This window comes from Garra rufa, chromosome 9 (genome assembly GCF_049309525.1).
Source record: "Garra rufa chromosome 9, GarRuf1.0, whole genome shotgun sequence".
In the NCBI taxonomy this organism is placed as follows: Eukaryota; Metazoa; Chordata; class Actinopteri; order Cypriniformes; family Cyprinidae; genus Garra; species Garra rufa.
The window spans coordinates 35,624,915-35,644,277 of record NC_133369.1 but is presented as its reverse complement, the minus strand read 5'-3'; the positions used below and the strand labels follow the sequence as shown (position 1 = coordinate 35,644,277).

The following is a 19,363-nucleotide window of genomic DNA, read 5'->3' as shown; positions in this document are numbered from 1 at the left end:
TGATACTTTTGACTCTTGAAGGCTGGAATGTGAAGTTTATAATTTAAGAAATCTTTTTTGTTTTGTGAAACCTGCATCTGAATTGTAAATCATGCTTTTTACAGTCATTTTATTTATTTATTTATTTATTTATTTCTTAATTTATTTTTTGTTCAGGTCTTTAAAAAGGTATTTAAATGTCTAGAATTTAAGCTAAAATATACTGCAGAAACTCTGGTCTCGCAAAAAACATAAATAGTTTTTTATATATAATTGTCCGGACCTCGGCTGGTGAGCAGGGTTCATTACTGGACCTCGAGCCGTTATAGTTGAAGACCCCTGCTTTAGCATATTCAGACCAAATTTGGTGTGTGTTATGACAACAATGACCTAAGGATACATGAGAAGCGTGCCACCTATTGGTCAAGATATATGAACAAATGTACATGTTTTGCTACATTTTTCCACCTACTGGTCAAAAGCGATAAGCCAATACATTATATTAAACGTAATTGTATTTATGTTTTTTTTTTAATTACTAATTTTTGGAGTTAGTCTGAGGCTCCCTGCCATGCTTGCTCAGCTCCTCATTTTGCAGATAATTGCTGCTTGCAGCTTTATTTGATAATATTATTATTTTGCTATTGCTGTTGTTGAGTGAAATTTCTAAGAACTAATTAAAACCAATTGGAGTTGATGAAGTCATTCTTTACAGATAATTTTGAAATAAATCAAACTCAGATGGGAAAAGTCAATTGCACTGTTTTTATGGTTAAATTTAATTATCTTCAAAGCTCAACAAGCACATTCAAAAGAAATACAGTCATTTATACATTCCAGTGTGAATTCTGTGGTATTTCCATGACGGTAACAACCCTGGTTGCTTTAATTAGCTTTCCTTTATTGGATGGGGGTGCCATTTCAGCAAAAAAGGAGAGTAATTTTACCCACAGAAGCTCATAGGAATCTGTGTTTATTTTTCATACGAGTGCTTGAGTGTCCCTGAAGTGTCAGTTTGAGTTTGTGGCTAGTCAGTGTGTGAGTGATTTGTTTGGATGAGGTCACTTTCTTCTCTCTGGAGTCTGTCAAAGCCAACAGCTCCTCTCCAAATATCTGCAGTGTTTGAGCACAGATGAAGTCATCAGAACAATGATGACTCAACCACAGGCCGAGCAAGGGGCACATACTATAAACACATGCATATTCCCAATATGCAGAGGATACTCCTATATTTGCACGCAAATCCAATACCAGGTTTTCTAAACCTGCCCACAAACACGTTTATCCACAGATAATCTTGCAATAAGATAGATAGAGTCTTTTGGAGATAGAGTCTTTCCAGGATCTTGCAGAGTGACCATAACACTAAATACTCATGCATGGTCATGATGAGTTTGAATAAAAATGACTTAAAATATACATATATTTTTGGGCCCTAGTTAAAGGTCTTTATTTTATCCACTGGTAATTGTTTGGTCTCTATATGACAAGTAATTGGGTTTAAAGGGGTCATATGATGCAGTTTCTTGTTTTCCTTTGTCTTTGGAGTGTTACAAGCTGTTTCTGCATAGATAAGATCTGTAAAGTTGTAAAGCTTAAAGTCTCAAACCAAAAGAGATATTTATTATAAAAGTTAAGACTCAGCCACGCCTTCCTAAAATGGCTTGTTCAAACGTCCACACATGTCCACGCCACGGCGTAATTAAATAACACCGCCCATATGTATATGGAAAGAAGGAGTAACTTTTACCAGCTGTAGTACTGTTGCAGCCGCCATGTTGTGGAGACGCAGTGCGTTTCATTTGGAAAGCAAAAGTACTTTACCCTTCCAAATGAGGACACAACTAGAACTCAGTGGTTAAGTTATATTTACAACACTGTTCCGAAACATTTTACGGAAGACTGTTTACTGAACCTGGGAGAGCAGCTTACAATGCCAGCTCTACACAAAGGGTTAAGGCGGTAAAAAGTGGGGCAATTCCAACGTTGCAAGGATAGTCTGCGCTTCTGACTGACGGCCTGTAAGTACGTTTTGAGCAGTGTAGAGTAGTGCTTGTTTTACGTCTACAATCGAAAATGCAGACATATTATAATCAGTAGCTATGACCCCACTGGATGCAACAAATGCCTTGTTGATAATGGGTTTTATTGTTTCTGTCTTGTCGTGTCGAGAAACAGCATCACAACATGGTTTGGGGTGTAACATTTCCTTCACACACTTCAGGTTTTCGACCAATCACAATGCACCGGATAGCTGGCCAATCAGAGAACACCTCGCATTTCATCAACCGTGAGTTTTGTAAAAATTTAAGCATTTCAGAAAGGCGGGGCAGAGAGGAGCAACAATAATGTACAGTATGTGGAAAATAATATGTTTTTTGAACCTCAAGCCACATAAACACATTGCATTACACCAAATACACCAAATAATGCTCTTTTTAGCATCATATGACCTCTTTAAAAATAAGTATGCATAGTAACGGAAGCTGAAATGGAAAGACATTTCAAAAACAAACCAAATGATTCAATTTTTATAAAGGTTTATGTGGAAAGTTTTTGGAATAGCGTGCACTGATGAATCATTTGTGATAAAATCAGGAACATTTATTAAAAAAGCAAACAGAGTCAATTTTGGTTTCATGTTGACTTCGACTTTACAGCGCAAATGAAATAATCACATCCTGACATGATTATGTAAATCTCTGCCTTGCAAATTATAAAATAAATGTTATTCGTTAATCGAGGCAAATTGTTGAAAACATGGATAACGACAGGGATTAATCCTGATTGAGAAATCAGTCATTCTCATGGTCTCGCCCATCATAAATGAATTGAATGATCAATGACACGCTGACATTCACACAGTCAGTGCTAGTGTGATGAATGTAAACATCCCTGCTGTGTTATTTTCATCTAGACTGATGATTTATATTTTGTCCTTGCTGATATTGGACAGTCCCCCTAATCAACAAAAACATGCAGATGAGAGGATCAGGACAGGATGAGAACTGAATTAAACAGCTACTTTATTTTTAAGGCTTCAATACGTTTATGAATGAACTGGATATATTTAATATTAATATCACATATAAAAATATAAAAAAAAAAAAAAAAGAGAGGGAATCAACAGTCATGAGGGTCTGGATGCTGTCCTCCTCATTCTGCATGGCTGTAACCAACCCCACAATGACCCAGAAGGCCACACTGCAGAGGAAACACAGTTCATGCCCTCCTACCACACAGACTATCCAATATTAAAGAGAGGGTTCGATTTGCCACACACAGGCACATCACATATTGAGCCGACACACCGACTCTGACAGCACTAGAATTTAAAATAAATAAATAAAATAATACAAAAAATCCTTCCTTGTTCTTGCTCCAGAGTCACACAGAAAGTTCAGCTCAAAAATAGTTTTCTTTCACATGTGATCCCCTATTACTCTTTCAAATTATTCCTATTACTCTTTAGACCTGAAACGGTGCATTAATATAAACAATAATTATATTAATAATAATAAATCAAGGAGGGTGCTTAATTTTAACTTCCATTTTGTATTCCTTTTTCCTTATTCCTCCTTTTAATGTAATCATATGGCCACTTACAATATGCTTAATAAAGCTATTTAGCATCATATTTAAACCCGCATTCAATACAGCAAGACTGTAGTCTGCTTTTACTGCAGTATATTATGAATTGTTCATACTGCATTCATAATATACAGTTCAGGTATGTGCTGATTTCAGATCAGCATTTGCGTGCACTTACCAAGCGTTTCAGTACGCGGAGCAGCACTTTCTGCTGTCTGGGCTCAGTGTGAGTCTGCAGTGCGTGTGCCAGGCTGAGCAGCTCCTCTGGCTGCAGGCAGTCCGCACCCTCTCCTCCATACAGCTGAGCCAGCAGAGACACACAGTGACTGGCTTCCTCATATACCTCACTGTCATTACACGCCAGCTGTGGGAGAAAAAACAGAGATCTGAACAAAACTAAAATAAAACACTATGAATTATGCATAAACTATATTGCATACAAAATATACACAACAAAAAAATTATCCAAAGCAGATTTAATAAAGAAGTCTTTGTCAATCTTAGTAAAACTGTCAATATTCCTGCATCTATATAACAGTCCGAAAGAACAGGTTGAATTATTGAACAGCTGAGCTGCAGCCAAGCTCTCCCTTCATGCAGATATTTCTAGGACTTTTATATTGCTCTTCTATTGCTTTTGGGAAATATGAAACTGCATCCTTCATAAGTCTCAGCACTACAAATCTGTTTGTCTATGTATGATCAATACTAGTAGTCTAGAGAATCTATCTTATATATTTATTTCACCTTCTCATCAGGTGCCTCATGTTTCACTCAGACTTGAGATAAGGTGTTTTTTCGTCAATCACATTATAAGAGACTTTAAAACGAACATATCATGGATTTTTCTAGCTTTTGAGCTTTTACATTTGCATTTGATATATGTTTTCATGCAGTGCCTCATTTAATCCCTCGGAATCAAACCCACATAGACATAAGATTAATTTAAAGTCAAACTGGAACTGGACAACTCTGCTACAAAAGTTGTTCAGATATGACATTTGACTTTGACATTTGGATCAACAACTTGATTAAGGTCAGTTGCATGAAGAAGTCTAGAAGGTACAGCAGAAATGTTAATCATAAATTCTGCATTTCCAAAAAAAAAAAAAAAAAACACTCAAAATGTGTCCACACTCAAAATGTGAAACTTGAAATGATAGTGCACCCAAAAATTAAAATTCTGTCATTAATTACTCAAACTCATGTTGAAATTTTAACAATTCTGGGCCTTGAACATGGAGCCAGAAAGCTCTCAGATTTCATAAAAAAAATTCTCAATTTGTGTTCTAAAGATGAACAAAGTTCTTACAGGTTTGAAACGACATAAAGTTGAGTAATTAATGTTAGAATTTTCATTTTGGGTGATTTAAACCTATAGGAAAAAACAAACAAACTTGTCATTATCACTTCACCATCATGTTGTTTTAAACCTCTATGACTTTATGAGGAACAAAACAAGGATGATTTTAGGCAGAATGTTATTAACTCACTGTCTCAGTCTGTCTCACTGTTTTCCATACAGTGACAGTTAATGGTGACATTGAGGCTGTCATACTGCCTTTTGTCTTCCACAGAAGAAAGGAAGTCATACAGTTTTTGGTTTCTGATGGGTGAAAGGCAAATAAATGACAGAATGCTCATTTTTTGAACATTGAACTATCCCTTTACCAGTTACTTAGTTATATTGTATAATGGTATTTTATACCAGTTATAGCCCACTTCAGGTAGAGTACTCAGCATTACAACACAAAAATAGTTGTCTGCATCCTATTTACACAGCTTTGATTCTTCGCATGGGCAGAGTGTCAAGGACTGTCAAGTACAAGGGTTTTTATCCAGGTTACACACAAAAGATATAACAGCTGGATTCTGTGAATTTTGTGCCATTAAATACTTATTCGATATTCAAAGACTTGTTTAAAACATGCACTTACTGAATGATGAGAGTATATGAAAAAAGTATTTCAGCTTTTGCCTTTCAATTATTAGACAGAACAGTTATACAAAGACAGTCAACTTAATGCAGCAGAGAGTAGCTTCCATGCTTAGGTGCTGGGTTCTCAGTGCTGTCAAAATAAAATTCCTGGTTTTGACACTTATAGCCAACAGAAAAATCTATTAGCCAATAATGAAAAAGTTCCAAATATCAGACAGAGAAATATACATTGGCCCACCACTAGTTAGGTCACGCGTAAGAGTGTAAAATGCTCATTGAGAACAAAATTTTGACTAATATCAAATGTCCACTGATACTTTAGAAGAAAAAACATTGCATTGCATTGCGATTGCAAGAGCCAGGGGTGTAAACTTTTGAACGGAAGAGGATGTGTACATTTTTCTTTTTTTGCCTAAATATATATATATTTTTCATTTAGTACTGCCCTTCAGAAGCTACAGAAGAAACGTACATTTTCCCCAGAAGAATAAAATAAGTTACATTTACCCTGATCTTTATTCTTAAAAAGTTTTCACCCCCATCTGTTAATGCATCGTAAAGTATCAGTGAGCATTTGAACCTTCTGTAATAGTTGCATATGAGTCCCTCAGTTGTTCTCAGTGTGAAAAGGTGTATCTTAAAATCATACAGTCATTGTTGAAAAGGTTTAAAATATGCAAAAATGCTGAAAAACCAAATAATTCGTGGGACCTGAAGGATTTTTCTGAAGAACAGTGGGCAGTTGAACTGTTCAGGACATACAAGGATAATTTTTATAAATTACTAAAATAATCTTTTTTAGAAAAATTATTATTTTCTCATGTAGACTTTATGTAAATGTCTTATGTGCAATATGTTATTCAGTTCAGTACTAAATAAAAAAATAACATGCATTTTGTATGATCCCTCTTGTTTTGGTAAAATAATTAAAATAATTAAGAAATTCCGCAAGGTATGTACACTTTTGACTTTAACTGTATTTGACAAGGTGGCTAATTTGTACAAATTCGTACGACCACACTTTGTGACAAATCGCACGCATTTTACGAGGTGGCAAATTTGTAGGAATTTGTACGAAGGACCACTTATTCGTCACAGAAACTGTGCAAATTCATACGAATCAGCCACCTTGTAAAATAAGAAAGAATTGGCCGTGACAGCTTTGGCATTTGACTTTGGCTTTTCGCTGGTATTTCTGTTGTAATTATTACAAATATTCTTGTTACCAAACTTTGTTATTAACAGAAACTGCCCGTGTTGATATATTAAATTACATTAACCACAATTCATACAATGATTCCAGATCCAAGATTATGATTCTGTATGCTTTTTAATTAAAACAAAACTGACTGAAAAGCCATTCTATGGCCTTCTTTGGAAGTCTGCTGAGGCCCCCCAGTGGGGGCAAGCCCTGGTTGAGAAGAAAACTAAATCAGTGTATTTACCAATTGAATTGTTCACATGACAATGTATAAACACACAATGGATTTTGTCAGTTAAAAAACTGAAATGTCACATTTTTGTTTGTTTTGCGTTGTTGTTTAATACCAAGTTATGATCAGTCTACGTATACACCTTTTGCAATATTCATTTTAAAAGTAAGTGAACGCAAATTGTATTAACATTGCTTTATTTTGTGTAACACTTCCTCAAAGTTTCATTTTGTGTTTAATTTTCGTACAATTTCTGCACTGTACTGGAAGTTGCCACTGGCCACTGAGGCTAAATGCAAAAGCAATTTGCACAGAATCCATTAGGACTGGAATCAACGATTGAGGATGTTTACATTTCTCATCCCTAACCAAACCTGAATTAGCTGAAATTGCGCAAATACCACACAGAAAATTCCCATATTGGCAGTGATATAATCGCAGAGGGGAGCTGAAATGTCAAAACAGGAAGAGTTATGTTCTCATCCTCAGAGATTGTGGAGACTGCAGTTACAGGCTTAACATGTCCATCAGGGGAGCGGCATGGAGTGCGAGTCCTCAACCCAGACCACAACAATCCCCGCTCAGCCTAAGACTGAGATAAAGACAAAAAGCGACACACAAGGGCCGTGGGGATTTTCTCTGCCGCTCATTTCGGCCTCAAAGCCCTGTGTGGCCGGCTCAGGGATTCCAGCCTCTTTTCGGCACTGATCTGTTACTGCCCTCTGCCATAAAGGCATAATCCCAAGAGACTCTGGGGCAAGGGCCAGCCGCGCCTAATCCCGCCCCTCTTTGTGATGTCGCCGGCCACTCCAGAATGGAGTGCGGGGCTTTAGGAGGCCACACAATACCCGCAAAGAGCGCTGCCCCCTCCCCGGCCCAAAGAGGAGGCTGACCGGAGGGAGATCCCCGGCGCTGAAAGGCCTTTGGTGTGCATCCACGGGCTCCGCGGCTCCGGTATTGTTCACATGCCAGCGCGGAGTCAGGGCAGAACAAGAGTTAACACCTGCTTAGACGGCCTCCCAAATCCACCCTGTTTACTTAGCAGGGCTTGTAGATGCATCGGGGAAATCAGGCTGAGGAGTCTAATGGGACTGTGGGCTGAAAAGCACACAGGAATCAGGGAGATTAGGGAGTGTTAATGCCACTGTGGGCTGTGAAAGGATGATTGGAGGAGAGAAAGAAAGAATGAGAAGAGGAGGAGAACCGAAGCCTATGGGGACGTGTAACGCGTAGGCCTCTCATGACCTCTGCATGTACTCGGGCACAAAACTGGGCCTGTGTATTTGAGGCGATCGATATTTCCCACCACCTCGTGAGCCGCTGCCTTTGGAACAAACAACACTGCAAATTACATTTTTCAAACCATGTGTTGCTTCAAACTGTGAACTCAGCCGCCGCGTAAACAGACTGCAGGGAAGATCATGTGTGATTGTTTGCGGGCAAACTCAGAATATTTACCACCAAAAATGAAAAGCGTGTGGCGTAAACACATGAAAAGGCTTTCATATTAAGCGAAGACTTTGAGGTGACACATTTTCCTTTTGGATGAACTACTTAATATGCAGTATGTCCCTAGCACACATAGACAATCTGTTCAACTGATCCTTGGGCGCCATTCGCCCTTGTCAAAATACTGGTATACTGTCCTATCCTGGTGACCTGCTTCCACATATATGCATATGTGTGCGCGCACACACACACACACACACACACACACACACACACACACACACACACACACACAGAAAGTCATCCAATGCAGTGTGTCCCACTCCTATGGCTATAGCTTTTTTTTATTATTATTATTAAATAAATATAAAGCCTTATTTTAAAAAGCAGTGCCCTATATTTATTAAAAAAAATGGTTTAAAACCAAAGGTCAATGAGAGAGTGAAGCCATATTTAGTAACCTCTGGAAGTAATTTAAACCAAACTCTATGGCCCAGTTTCACAGACTGGGCATAGACTAAACCAGGACTAGGCCATAGTTCAATTAGGACATTTGAGTAATTTTTTATAAATGTGCTTAGAAAAAAAATCACTGGTGTGCATCTTGAGACAAAACAAAGGCACTAACATACTTTAGATTCAATCAGTGCAATTTTATTTCAGTTGAAACAGCTCAGATTTACATTTTAATCTAGGACTAGGCTTAAGCCTTGTCTGTGAAACCGGGGGTATATGTATTAGTTGTGAAGTGGTTAAAATATTTTGGCCTACCCACATGTTTCACATTCAAATATATTTGTAGGAAGTCCTGTTTAAACTGCCTGCTTTAATAGTACAACAGCATTATAACATATCCACAAGGACTATGAATAGAAGCACTAATTATAATTTCGATTAATTCATTGTCAAGTTGCAGAACCTGAAGGCTTTTAGAGTTTTAGATTACAGATGAGGCATTCTGTCACAGAACTTTGTGATTTTAGTACTTCTGTTCAGTGTTCTGACTTTTCCTCAACATTTTCTGTTGAATGTGTATGGATTTAAATACAGTGAACTGTGTGTTTAGGAATAAGATGTCTTATTAATAGCATTATTAGTTTTGCATAAATATTTAATAGACTAAATGCATAGGCCAGTGGATGTGTAGAATGTCATGAATGTCCTGCTGAATGACGAAATTCTGTGGAAATCTTTCTGCACGATTCTGCAGGCGGGTAGCTGACATTAAATTTCAAGCAGTGACAGCAATGTCCTGCAATGTGATATGTACTTCATTTGAAACTATTAAAAAAAACTTTTAGAAAAAAAAAAATCCTTTAATACTTGCACTGTTAACAAATGTAAATGTATTACTCTGTATGCAATACAACACCTTAAATTTATATTTTATATATGCATATAATTTTTCTTGATGTGCAAAACAGTGGGGCACTGATGATTCAATTGCCTGCGACACAGTTATGATGTTGTTCATTAAAAACACAGCTGGCATTTATTAACCAACGTTGCCGTATGATGAGATGACTGAAATCCTGCTGGCATCATTCATTTTGTTTATCATACATCTTCACTGTAACTGTTAAAAAGTACGGGATCATAATGAAAAATGCACTCAGCTGCTTCTGATGACTTTATAGAGAAGACATGATGAGGGTTCAAGTAAGTAATACAGTGAATAGCCAATGTGTCCTGTTTTTTACTGTCCACTATGTAATTTATAAGGAGCAAATCAGCTCTGAAAATGTCTGACTCCCTGGGCAATATTTACTGAGCTAGGGAGTAGACAGAAACGTACCAATGGTTTTTTATTTATGTGTTTTTTTCAGCTATTCCAGAATGTACATGACACTGTAATATGTTTGCCTTTACATATTTTCCCAAACAACTGGTCAAACAACAGCCAATGTTGGTTTTGGGCTCAAACAGAGCTTTCATAGTGTCACAGAGCCAGACCACATTTATTCATAAAAATTGGTTTTGCAAAAACATGGTTTCACATCCAAATTATATCTGGATATTTTTAAGGCTAACTGCATTGACTCCCTTCCAATGCATCTTTAGTGTGATTAAATAGAGATCACACCACAATTATGTATAAAAAGTGCCAATTGCCGCTTATTACACCAGGTTGCATTAACTGGAACATTTCAGTCATTCTGCCGATTTTCCATCATTACAGAATTTTCATAATTTGTGGAGTTTCCTGTGAGTAAAAGATGATAAAAAGGATTAAAACTGATAAAAAAAGACTTTAAGTGATCTCTTTGTAGTGATAAATGAGAGAAACATGATTCCAAGTTTAAATTATTTGATTTTGGATTTTGTTAATTGAATCTGCTGAGCAAATTGCAAAGTGGAGTTTCTTATTACTTAATTACATATTTATTACATAGTAATTACATTTTACATACACTTTGGATTTACATCTTCATTAACTGCGGTAAGAATCCTTCACAGACCATCTCCAAGTATGTTTTCAGTGATTTGATCACAGCGTGATAAAACAATGTGATCTCATGATAATTTGTATGTATTTTACGTAAAATGTGGTTTTACAAAATGTACATTTACTTACATTTTTACAGACACTAAAATGTACAATACTGATGTATTTACAGCATCTAAACGTACAAATTAGTGGTGGGCCGTTATCGGCGTTAACGTGCTACGTTAACATGAGACTCTTATCGGGCGATAAAAAAAAAAATATCGACGTTAATCTATTCTCAAAGTTGGGTTGGGAGCTGGGTCTATACTACGCAAGCTATGATGACTTTCACCTTGATATTTTAGCGGAGATGTATACCTAGCCAAATTGCACTGTAGGGGGCGAGAACGAGTCTTCGAACCTGTGTGTATGCCTACTGTGAAATTACCACATCAAACGTGACGTGCTAACATGGATGCAGCTATGAAGCCACCAGGTTTGCTTCAGGGCAGGGGCGATGCTAGACCCTTTTTACTGGGGCACGTGCCCCAGTGAAAATCTGCTGTGCCCCAGTAAAATCTCAAATTTGAGTTATAATTTACTTTGATAATCCCAAAATAAAGACATTAAACTATATGCAACAACTGAATTGACGCTTCTAAAAGCAACGCAGTTTAACCGAAGACTATGCGCGCAGATATCCATGCCCGTGCGCGTCTGTGTATTTAACTGCAACGCGCACGTTGCGCAGCCTTTTACGCATGCAGTGTAGGAATAGTTGGTTACACAAGTTTATATAGTTAATTGTGTTGTAAATGCAATTGTCAAGCAGTTTGTGATGCATTTTGGAAACAGGAGATGAGCCCCGGTCTAATGCGCCACCTGGCTTGAGAAACCCGTTCTCAAAGACTTAATTTTAGTCATTATTTGGGTAGTACACATATTCTGAATGCCTTCGGCAGAATTCAAATTAGCCATTTTAATCTAGATTAATCTATATTAATTCCAAGATTACAGTGAGATTAATCTAGATTAAAAAAAATTAATCTATGCCCACCACCAGTACATATTTACTTTGTTTTTGATAGGACAGAAAAGGCGTTTTCTTTGACATGCTGACTAAAAATAGAACCATAAAATACACCAAAAATACAACAATTACAAAAAGAAATAATTTTTATTGTAATCCAAATGTTCAGAATCCATACAACTGCAAGGAACAGTCCCAAACTGATTTGTGCCATCCTCAGAGTCAGCAGCGATCGCTTCAAGCAGCAATGTCGCCGCTTCAAGAAACAACAGGTTTCATAGCAGGAAAATCTAATGCTCATTGGTTCTTGCCTGCTTCGTCACAGATTGCAACATGCCATGTTTCTGGTAGGGTGTGTTTGAATTAGAAATGCACGCTTTTACCGAGTGGATCAGGATAATAATCTTGATAATACTTTCAGCAATTAACAACTTAAAATCCACTGTGCACCCCACACAAACCCTCCGTATTTCACCAAAGCGGACTCCGGCTGCAACGCATTGTCATTTAGACAGCTTTTGGTACTGCTTTTGACGCTTTTGAAATAAATAAATGATTGATTTCACCTATCTGTCTGTCATGATTTTTCTTAAACTGTATAGAAATAGTTATGGTTAAAGGTAGGAGTGGGATTAGCAACTATAAAAAAAATATTTTTAATGCTATAATGTTACTAAAATGGTAATTTTCCTGCATATTTCGGTCAATTACATTTTCTATTTGCTATAAAATGGGTAGGTTTAGGTTTGGGGTAGGTTAAGGGGTCTAAGAATCTAAATTGCATATTGATAAAATAATAAAATTAATATTTGCTATAAAAATGGTAGGTTTACATTTGGGGGTAGGTTAGGAGGTCTAAAAATCTAAATCGATTATTGATAAAATTATTAAAATGAATATTTGCTATAAAATTGGTAGGTTTAGGTTTGTGGTAGGTTAGGAGGTATAAAAATCTAAATCAATTATTAATACAATTATAAAAATTCAAATTCACTATTAAATGGGTAGGTTAAGAGTTCTAGGAATCTAAATCGCTTATTGATAAAATTATAAAAATGCATATTCACAATAAAATGGGCAGGTTTGGGTTTAGGGGGTAGCTTAAGAGGTCTAAAAATCTAAATTGCTTAGCGATAAAATGATAAACATGCAAATTTGATATAAAATGTGTAGGTTTAGGTTTGGGGGTAGGTTACAATGTCTAAAAATCTAAATCGCTTATTGATAAAATTATAAAAATGAATATTCACGATAAAATGGGTAGGTTTAGGTTTGGAGGGTGGGTTAAGGGCTCTAAAAAATCTAAATTGCTTAACGATAAAATGATAAAAATGCATATTAGCTGTAAAATGTGTAGGTATAGGTTTAGGTAGGTTAAGAGGCCTACAAATCTAAATCACTTATTGATGAATTTATAAAAATGCATATTTGCTATAAAATGAGTAGGTTTAGGTTTGGCGGTAGATTGCGATGTTTAAAAATCTAAATCGCTTATTGATGAAATTATAAAAATGCATATTCACTATAAAATTGGTAGATTTAGTGGTAGGTTAAGGGGTTTAAAAAACCTAATTTACTTAGCGATAAAATTATAAAAATGCATATTCGCTATAGAATTGGTAGGTTTAGGTTTGGGGGTAGGTTAAGATGTCTAAAAATCTAAATCGCTTATTGATGAAATGATAAAAATGCGTATTCGCTATAGAATTGGTGGGTTTAAATTTGGGGGTAGGTCAAGAGGTATAAAAATCGAAATCGATTATTGATAAAATTGTAAAAATGCCTTTTCGCTATAAAATGGGTAAGTTCGGGTTTGGGGTAGGTTAGGGGTTCTAAAAATCTAAATCGCTTAATGATAAAATGATAAAAATGCATATTCGCTATAGAATTGGTAGGTTTAGGTTTGGGGGTAGGTTAAGAGGTCTAAATATCGAAATCGAATAATAAAAATGCATTGACATATCTTAATGATAAAAAAGGTAAATATTTTATATTTTTTAGCTAAACTATATAGCGATTTGTTTTAAACATTGAAGGGTTAGGTACGTTTTAGCATCAATAAAAACTTAATGTACATTTTGTGCTTGTAAATGTTACATATTAACATCTATGTATAAACAATGAGACCAGGCTAGATAAAAAATACATAATAGGTATCTTTAGACCTGGCTTTTAGTGTGGTCAGCTGTGGTCCCATCACATAAAACACTTAAAAAACAATGTCATGACTGATTTGCTAGAGAATTATTGGATATCAGATTTTAGATAACACACAAAAAAATCCAGGGTTTAAGATGTTTTTCACAGCAGAAATGCATGCTAGTTTTGCTGTGTAACAATGCGTCTGTCAGTTTTTCCTGGCACAGTGGGCAGAATCAGCTTGGATTCTGCCTTGAGGGTCATGTGGGCACAGCTTGCCACTCAAACACACACACACACACACACACACACACACACACACACACACACACACACACACAGAACCTGGATGCATGTCTGAGGGTTACCGAGTTGAGTGGAGTGTGTTGGTGGGGAGCTGGTCTCTGGTCTTTCTGCCATCTGTGAGAATTTTATGCCACAGTGCATTACTATGCCAACCACTTTCATTTCTCTCTCTCTCTCTCTCTCTCTCTCTCTCTCTCTCTCTCTCTCTCTCTCCATCTTCAATAGATGGAATTGTCAGTGTAGTCTCATCTAGACGTGTCAGCTGAAAGCCTCTATCAGACTTGAGAGTCATATACAGTGTGCAATATTTGAAACTACAACAATGGAATATGATACAACAAAGCCTTCCACACTGAACTGCATTTCTGTTTATTGCATCTCCAACAAACACCCAGACTCTCTTTTCAAAGGCAGCATAGAGTCTTCATCTACGGCTGGCTGTCCTAATATGCTCTCATGAGTGAAAGATACAAAACCTTGGTAAACACAGAAAATTCAGTGGCGATGAAATTCAATCTATCGCTCTGTCAATTTGCGGCTTCCATGCAACGAATGAGAGGTAAATCTCTCTTTTCAATTATGAATGTCTCACTCATCTGAATTGATTATTTTTGAAATGGATGCTCCATTATTCATTATAGGGATCGGTTAATGACACATGAAAATGCGATGGAAAGCAGACGGTGAAAACAGCCCTCACGCACTTACTATAATCTAATAATGGATCTCACAACAAGAATTCTTTATTATATATCATGAAATTATTGTTGGACACAGTGGAATCAAACTAATGCAAATTGCTATTAAAATTACATTCTTATTCTGTCATCAGGCATGATCCGATATCTTTGTATTTCTCTACTACAAACCACTGTATTGTCCACACATCATCAGCAATCTAAAAATAAAAGTTCCAATTAGAGCCAAAAAGGGTACTTCAGTCTGACATTGTGTCAACCCTGGAACCTTTGAGACTACGCATGGAACAGTCTGCTGTAAGTGTAAGACTAGAGCTCAGCCAACAGTGAAATAATGTATCTCACTGACTTCATAATGGCTATTTATAAACTATAGCTAAATTTGGTTGTCAATCCACTTTTTAGAGCTTAATCCTGTTCTGTGAAAACCACATTCTACAACTGAACTGACTCCAGAAAAATGCAAAAAGTGCTAACCGCATTTGCAGAAATTACAGTGTGTATAGATATTAACTGAACAACTAGTTGTTAAAGGCATAGTTTACTCAAAAATGAAAAATTTATAATTAATTACTCACCGTTGATCTTTGTTCATCTTCAGAACACAAATCAAGATATTTTTGATGAAATCCAAGAGCTTTTTGACCCTGCATAGACAGCAAGGTCCTACCATGTTCAAGGTACAAAAAGGTACCAAGAACATTGACAAAATAGTCCATGTGACATCAGTGTTTTAACTGTAATTTTATGAATCTATGAGAATACATTTTGCACGAAAACCCTCAAAAATAATGACTTTATTCAACATTTTTTTCCCCCAAGTTACAGTCTACCACCATTATACCATGAGAATACCATGATGAATGTGGTGCTGCTAACATAAACTTGCATGTGCTGCACCTTGTTTACAAGCAGAGGAAGTACAAAAAGTATTCTCGTAGCTTCAGTTGAACCACTGATGTCACATGGTACCTTTCTGGGCCTTGCTAGAACCCTTGCTGTCTTTGGAGTGTCAGAAAGCTCACAGATTTCATTAAAAATATTTTAATTTGTGTTCCATAGATGAACAAAGATTATGTGGGTTTGGAATGACATGAGGTTGAGTAATTAATTACAGCATTTTCATTTTTTGGGTGAACTAACCATTTAATGATGTATTTAAATTAGTGGTGGGCCGTTATCGGCGTTAACGTGCTGCGTTAACGTGAGACTCTTATCGGGCGATAAAAAAACTATCGCCGTTAATCTATTCTCAAAGTTGGGTTGGGAGCTGGGTCTAAACTACGCAAGATATGATGACTTTCACCTTGATATTTTAGCGCGGATGACGTATACCTAGTCGAATTGCACTGTAGGGGGCGAGAACGAGTCTTCAACTTCTGTGAAATTACCACATCAAATGAGACGTGCAAACATGGATGCAGTTATGAAGCCGCTTCAGGGCAGGTGCGTTGCTAGACCCTTTTTACTGGGGCACGTGCCCCAGTGAAAATCTGCTGTGCCCCAGTAAAATCTCATGTTTGAGTTATAATTTACTTTGATAATCCCGAAATAAAGACATTAAACTATATGCAACAACTGAATTGACGCTTCTAAAAGCAACACAGTTTAATGGAAGACAATGCATGCAGAAATCCATGCCCGTGCGCGTCTGTGTATTTAACGGGAACGCGCACGCCGTGCAGCCTTTTGCGCAGAAGTACTTGGTTACACAAGTTTGTATAGGTAATTATGTTGTAAATGCAATTGTCAAGCAGTTTGTGATGCATTTTGGAAACAGGAGATGAGCGCCTGATCTAATGCGCCACCTGGCCCGTTCTCGAAGACTTACTTTTAGTCATTATTTGGGTAGCACACATATTCTGAATGCCTTCAGCAGAATTCAAATTAGCCATTTTAATCTAGATTAATCTAGATTAATTCCAAGATTTAATCTAGATTAATCTAGATTAAAAAAATTAATCTATGCCCACCCCTAATTTAAATGTATATCAAAGTTGTGGTGCAGGAAATAACAGGGAAGGAGGTACATCTTGACTCAGTGTTGCAAGATCTTGCTATAAAAATGGCAAATAAGAACAAGCTTATAATAAACTTAAATCCAAATGTGTTATCTTTAGTAAGCACCTAAAACATAAAGCATCGCTGCACTATAAGCAGCGCTATAAGCAATGTTTTTTTCTGCATTGCAAATGTTTTTTTTAAAATAAAAAGCCTAGTGTTTGTTAGTATATTTTTGCCAAACGACATTGCATTCACAGCACTTTCAAAGTAAAACGTTCATTGACTGGTGCTAAAGTGTTCAATTTTCTCAGAAAAATGTAAATGTGACAATGGAAACGCATTATTACATTGTTGTACATTTCATGGCAGTTGAAATGTATTGTGCCCAATGCCAATAAATACTTTTAAAATAAATGTAATATACTCTAAATCTAAGCAATAGTGTTGCAAACTTGAAATAATGCATTTGCTGAACCAACCATGCTGCTTTAGTTTCCTCCTACGAGGCTTAGAGCTTTTTTTGGAGTGTCGTAACTTGTGTTTCAAGAGACTCGTTCCCAGCACTTCACATGGCAAGTGCAAAGCTGTACCAGATGTGCTACTGGGTAAATTTAGTATGTCTGAAAAGCCATACAGATCTGTTATGTAATGCAAACATCAAAATGCATTAGTTTACAAATCAAGCACATGTGTTTTGAGGACATAATACAGTACCGTGCAAGGAAATGCACAAAAATAAGTGTTTATTTATCAAATATTTGTGATTATAGCTGCAGTGAAATATATGTACAGGTACGTTCTGTAGTTTTGCAGAAAATGTAGGAAGAGTTGGTTTTAAAGCATTTTAGACTCCAAGCATCTTAATGGCAGGGACTACGGGTTCTTTACAAGAAAAAAAAAATCATTACTGAAGACAAAGTCTTGATTTTTGAAAGTGAATCTGCTCTGATGATGGATGGATGATGAATTCAATCAATATTTCAGTTCAGCACCTCAAGGTAGTTCTGTGAACTCCAGGTGAAGGTAGCGTGCAGGTCAAAGAACGGAGAAGACATTTTTGGTCCCTAAGTTTCATAAATGTTTAAGGCTATGGTCTTAAAATGTCCCATAGTGGAGGGCAAGAACATTGAGATTTATTTGACAGATTTAAGTTAGGGATGTGAAAAACAACATTTTCAAAACAAAGTTGGTAGACTGTCTGAATGACTAGTCAGTTTTAAGTAAACCCTGTATGTCCGAGTCATAGCACAGGGGCTAGCTGGGTTTGAACCTGGCCTGGCTCACGCCCCAGATGTGTTCCCCCTCGGTCTCTCTATACTTTCCTGCCAGTTCTCTAGTGTCCTATTTAATGAAAATAATAAGGCAGTTCTGTATAAGTAGCCTCTGATGTGTTTCTGAGTACTATCTGGATGTTAATGACAGTCCTTCAATAGAGATATTCAAATTAATAGGCTACATAACCTTTTACTGCACAAAGCAATATTATAGACCAGCGGATTATGCATTATAATGGGAAAAAATGATCACAGTTACAGTAAAACCTTCAACATTTCTCACATTATCACAGTTTATTCACTATAGTTTAGAAAATAGTAATGAAATATGACAATAATTCAGAGTTAAACTGTGTCAGAACCAATTCATCTTGATAATGTCAGATAACTTTGATAGAAAAGTATGTAATAGATTCGGACAACTGTTAGTATGACAATATTTACACAACTATCAATACTTTGTTGACCATTTACCAAGCAATGCTAATTTTGTTCAGTCTGCGGTGTAAAAAGGTTGCATTAGCAATTAAAGAAAAAAAAAAACACTTAAGCAAAACATTAATCACAAAACAGAATTATACTATTTGTATTCATTCAGAAGGCCAAGAAAAGTGTGTGACTGTAACTGTAGGGGGGTGTCCATGTATGCATTATCCAAAGGGTTTTTGTGATATTTTATATATAAATACTACTTTTTAAGATATTTTACATTAAAATAAATTCACAGCTTGCATGAAATTAGCGAGGATGAACTTGGTTTTTAAAAATAATATTAAAATACAAATGGTAATGATTTACTTAATTTGAGCCTATAAGAATTTAATTCCAAACGGATAAATCTTTAATTAAAGTTGGGCTGCAACTAACAATTATTTGATAATCAATAACTGATTTTTATTCAATGAACTGATTAATCAGAATAAAAATATATAATTTTAATTGAAAAACAAACATTTTGTAGAAAACTGAAGGCTATAAAAACAAATATAGTGCATCTATATATTCTATGCTAACATCACATGCAAACAATAGTTTAGTTTTTAGAAACTTTAAGAAACTTTTTTACCTTTATATCCAATTTAGAGCTACTTTT

General features: G+C 36.2%; 1 protein-coding gene across 1 annotated transcript in view; it reads right to left on the bottom strand.

Moving 5' to 3' along the window:
- Positions 1-19,363, bottom strand: part of ulk4 (unc-51 like kinase 4) — a 177,957-nt gene that overhangs the window by 33,980 nt on the left and 124,614 nt on the right. Inside the window, exon 19 of the mRNA XM_073847841.1 lies at positions 3,749-3,934. Coding sequence (XP_073703942.1) covers positions 3,749-3,934 — 186 coding nt within the window. The remainder of the gene's footprint in view (positions 1-3,748; positions 3,935-19,363) is intronic.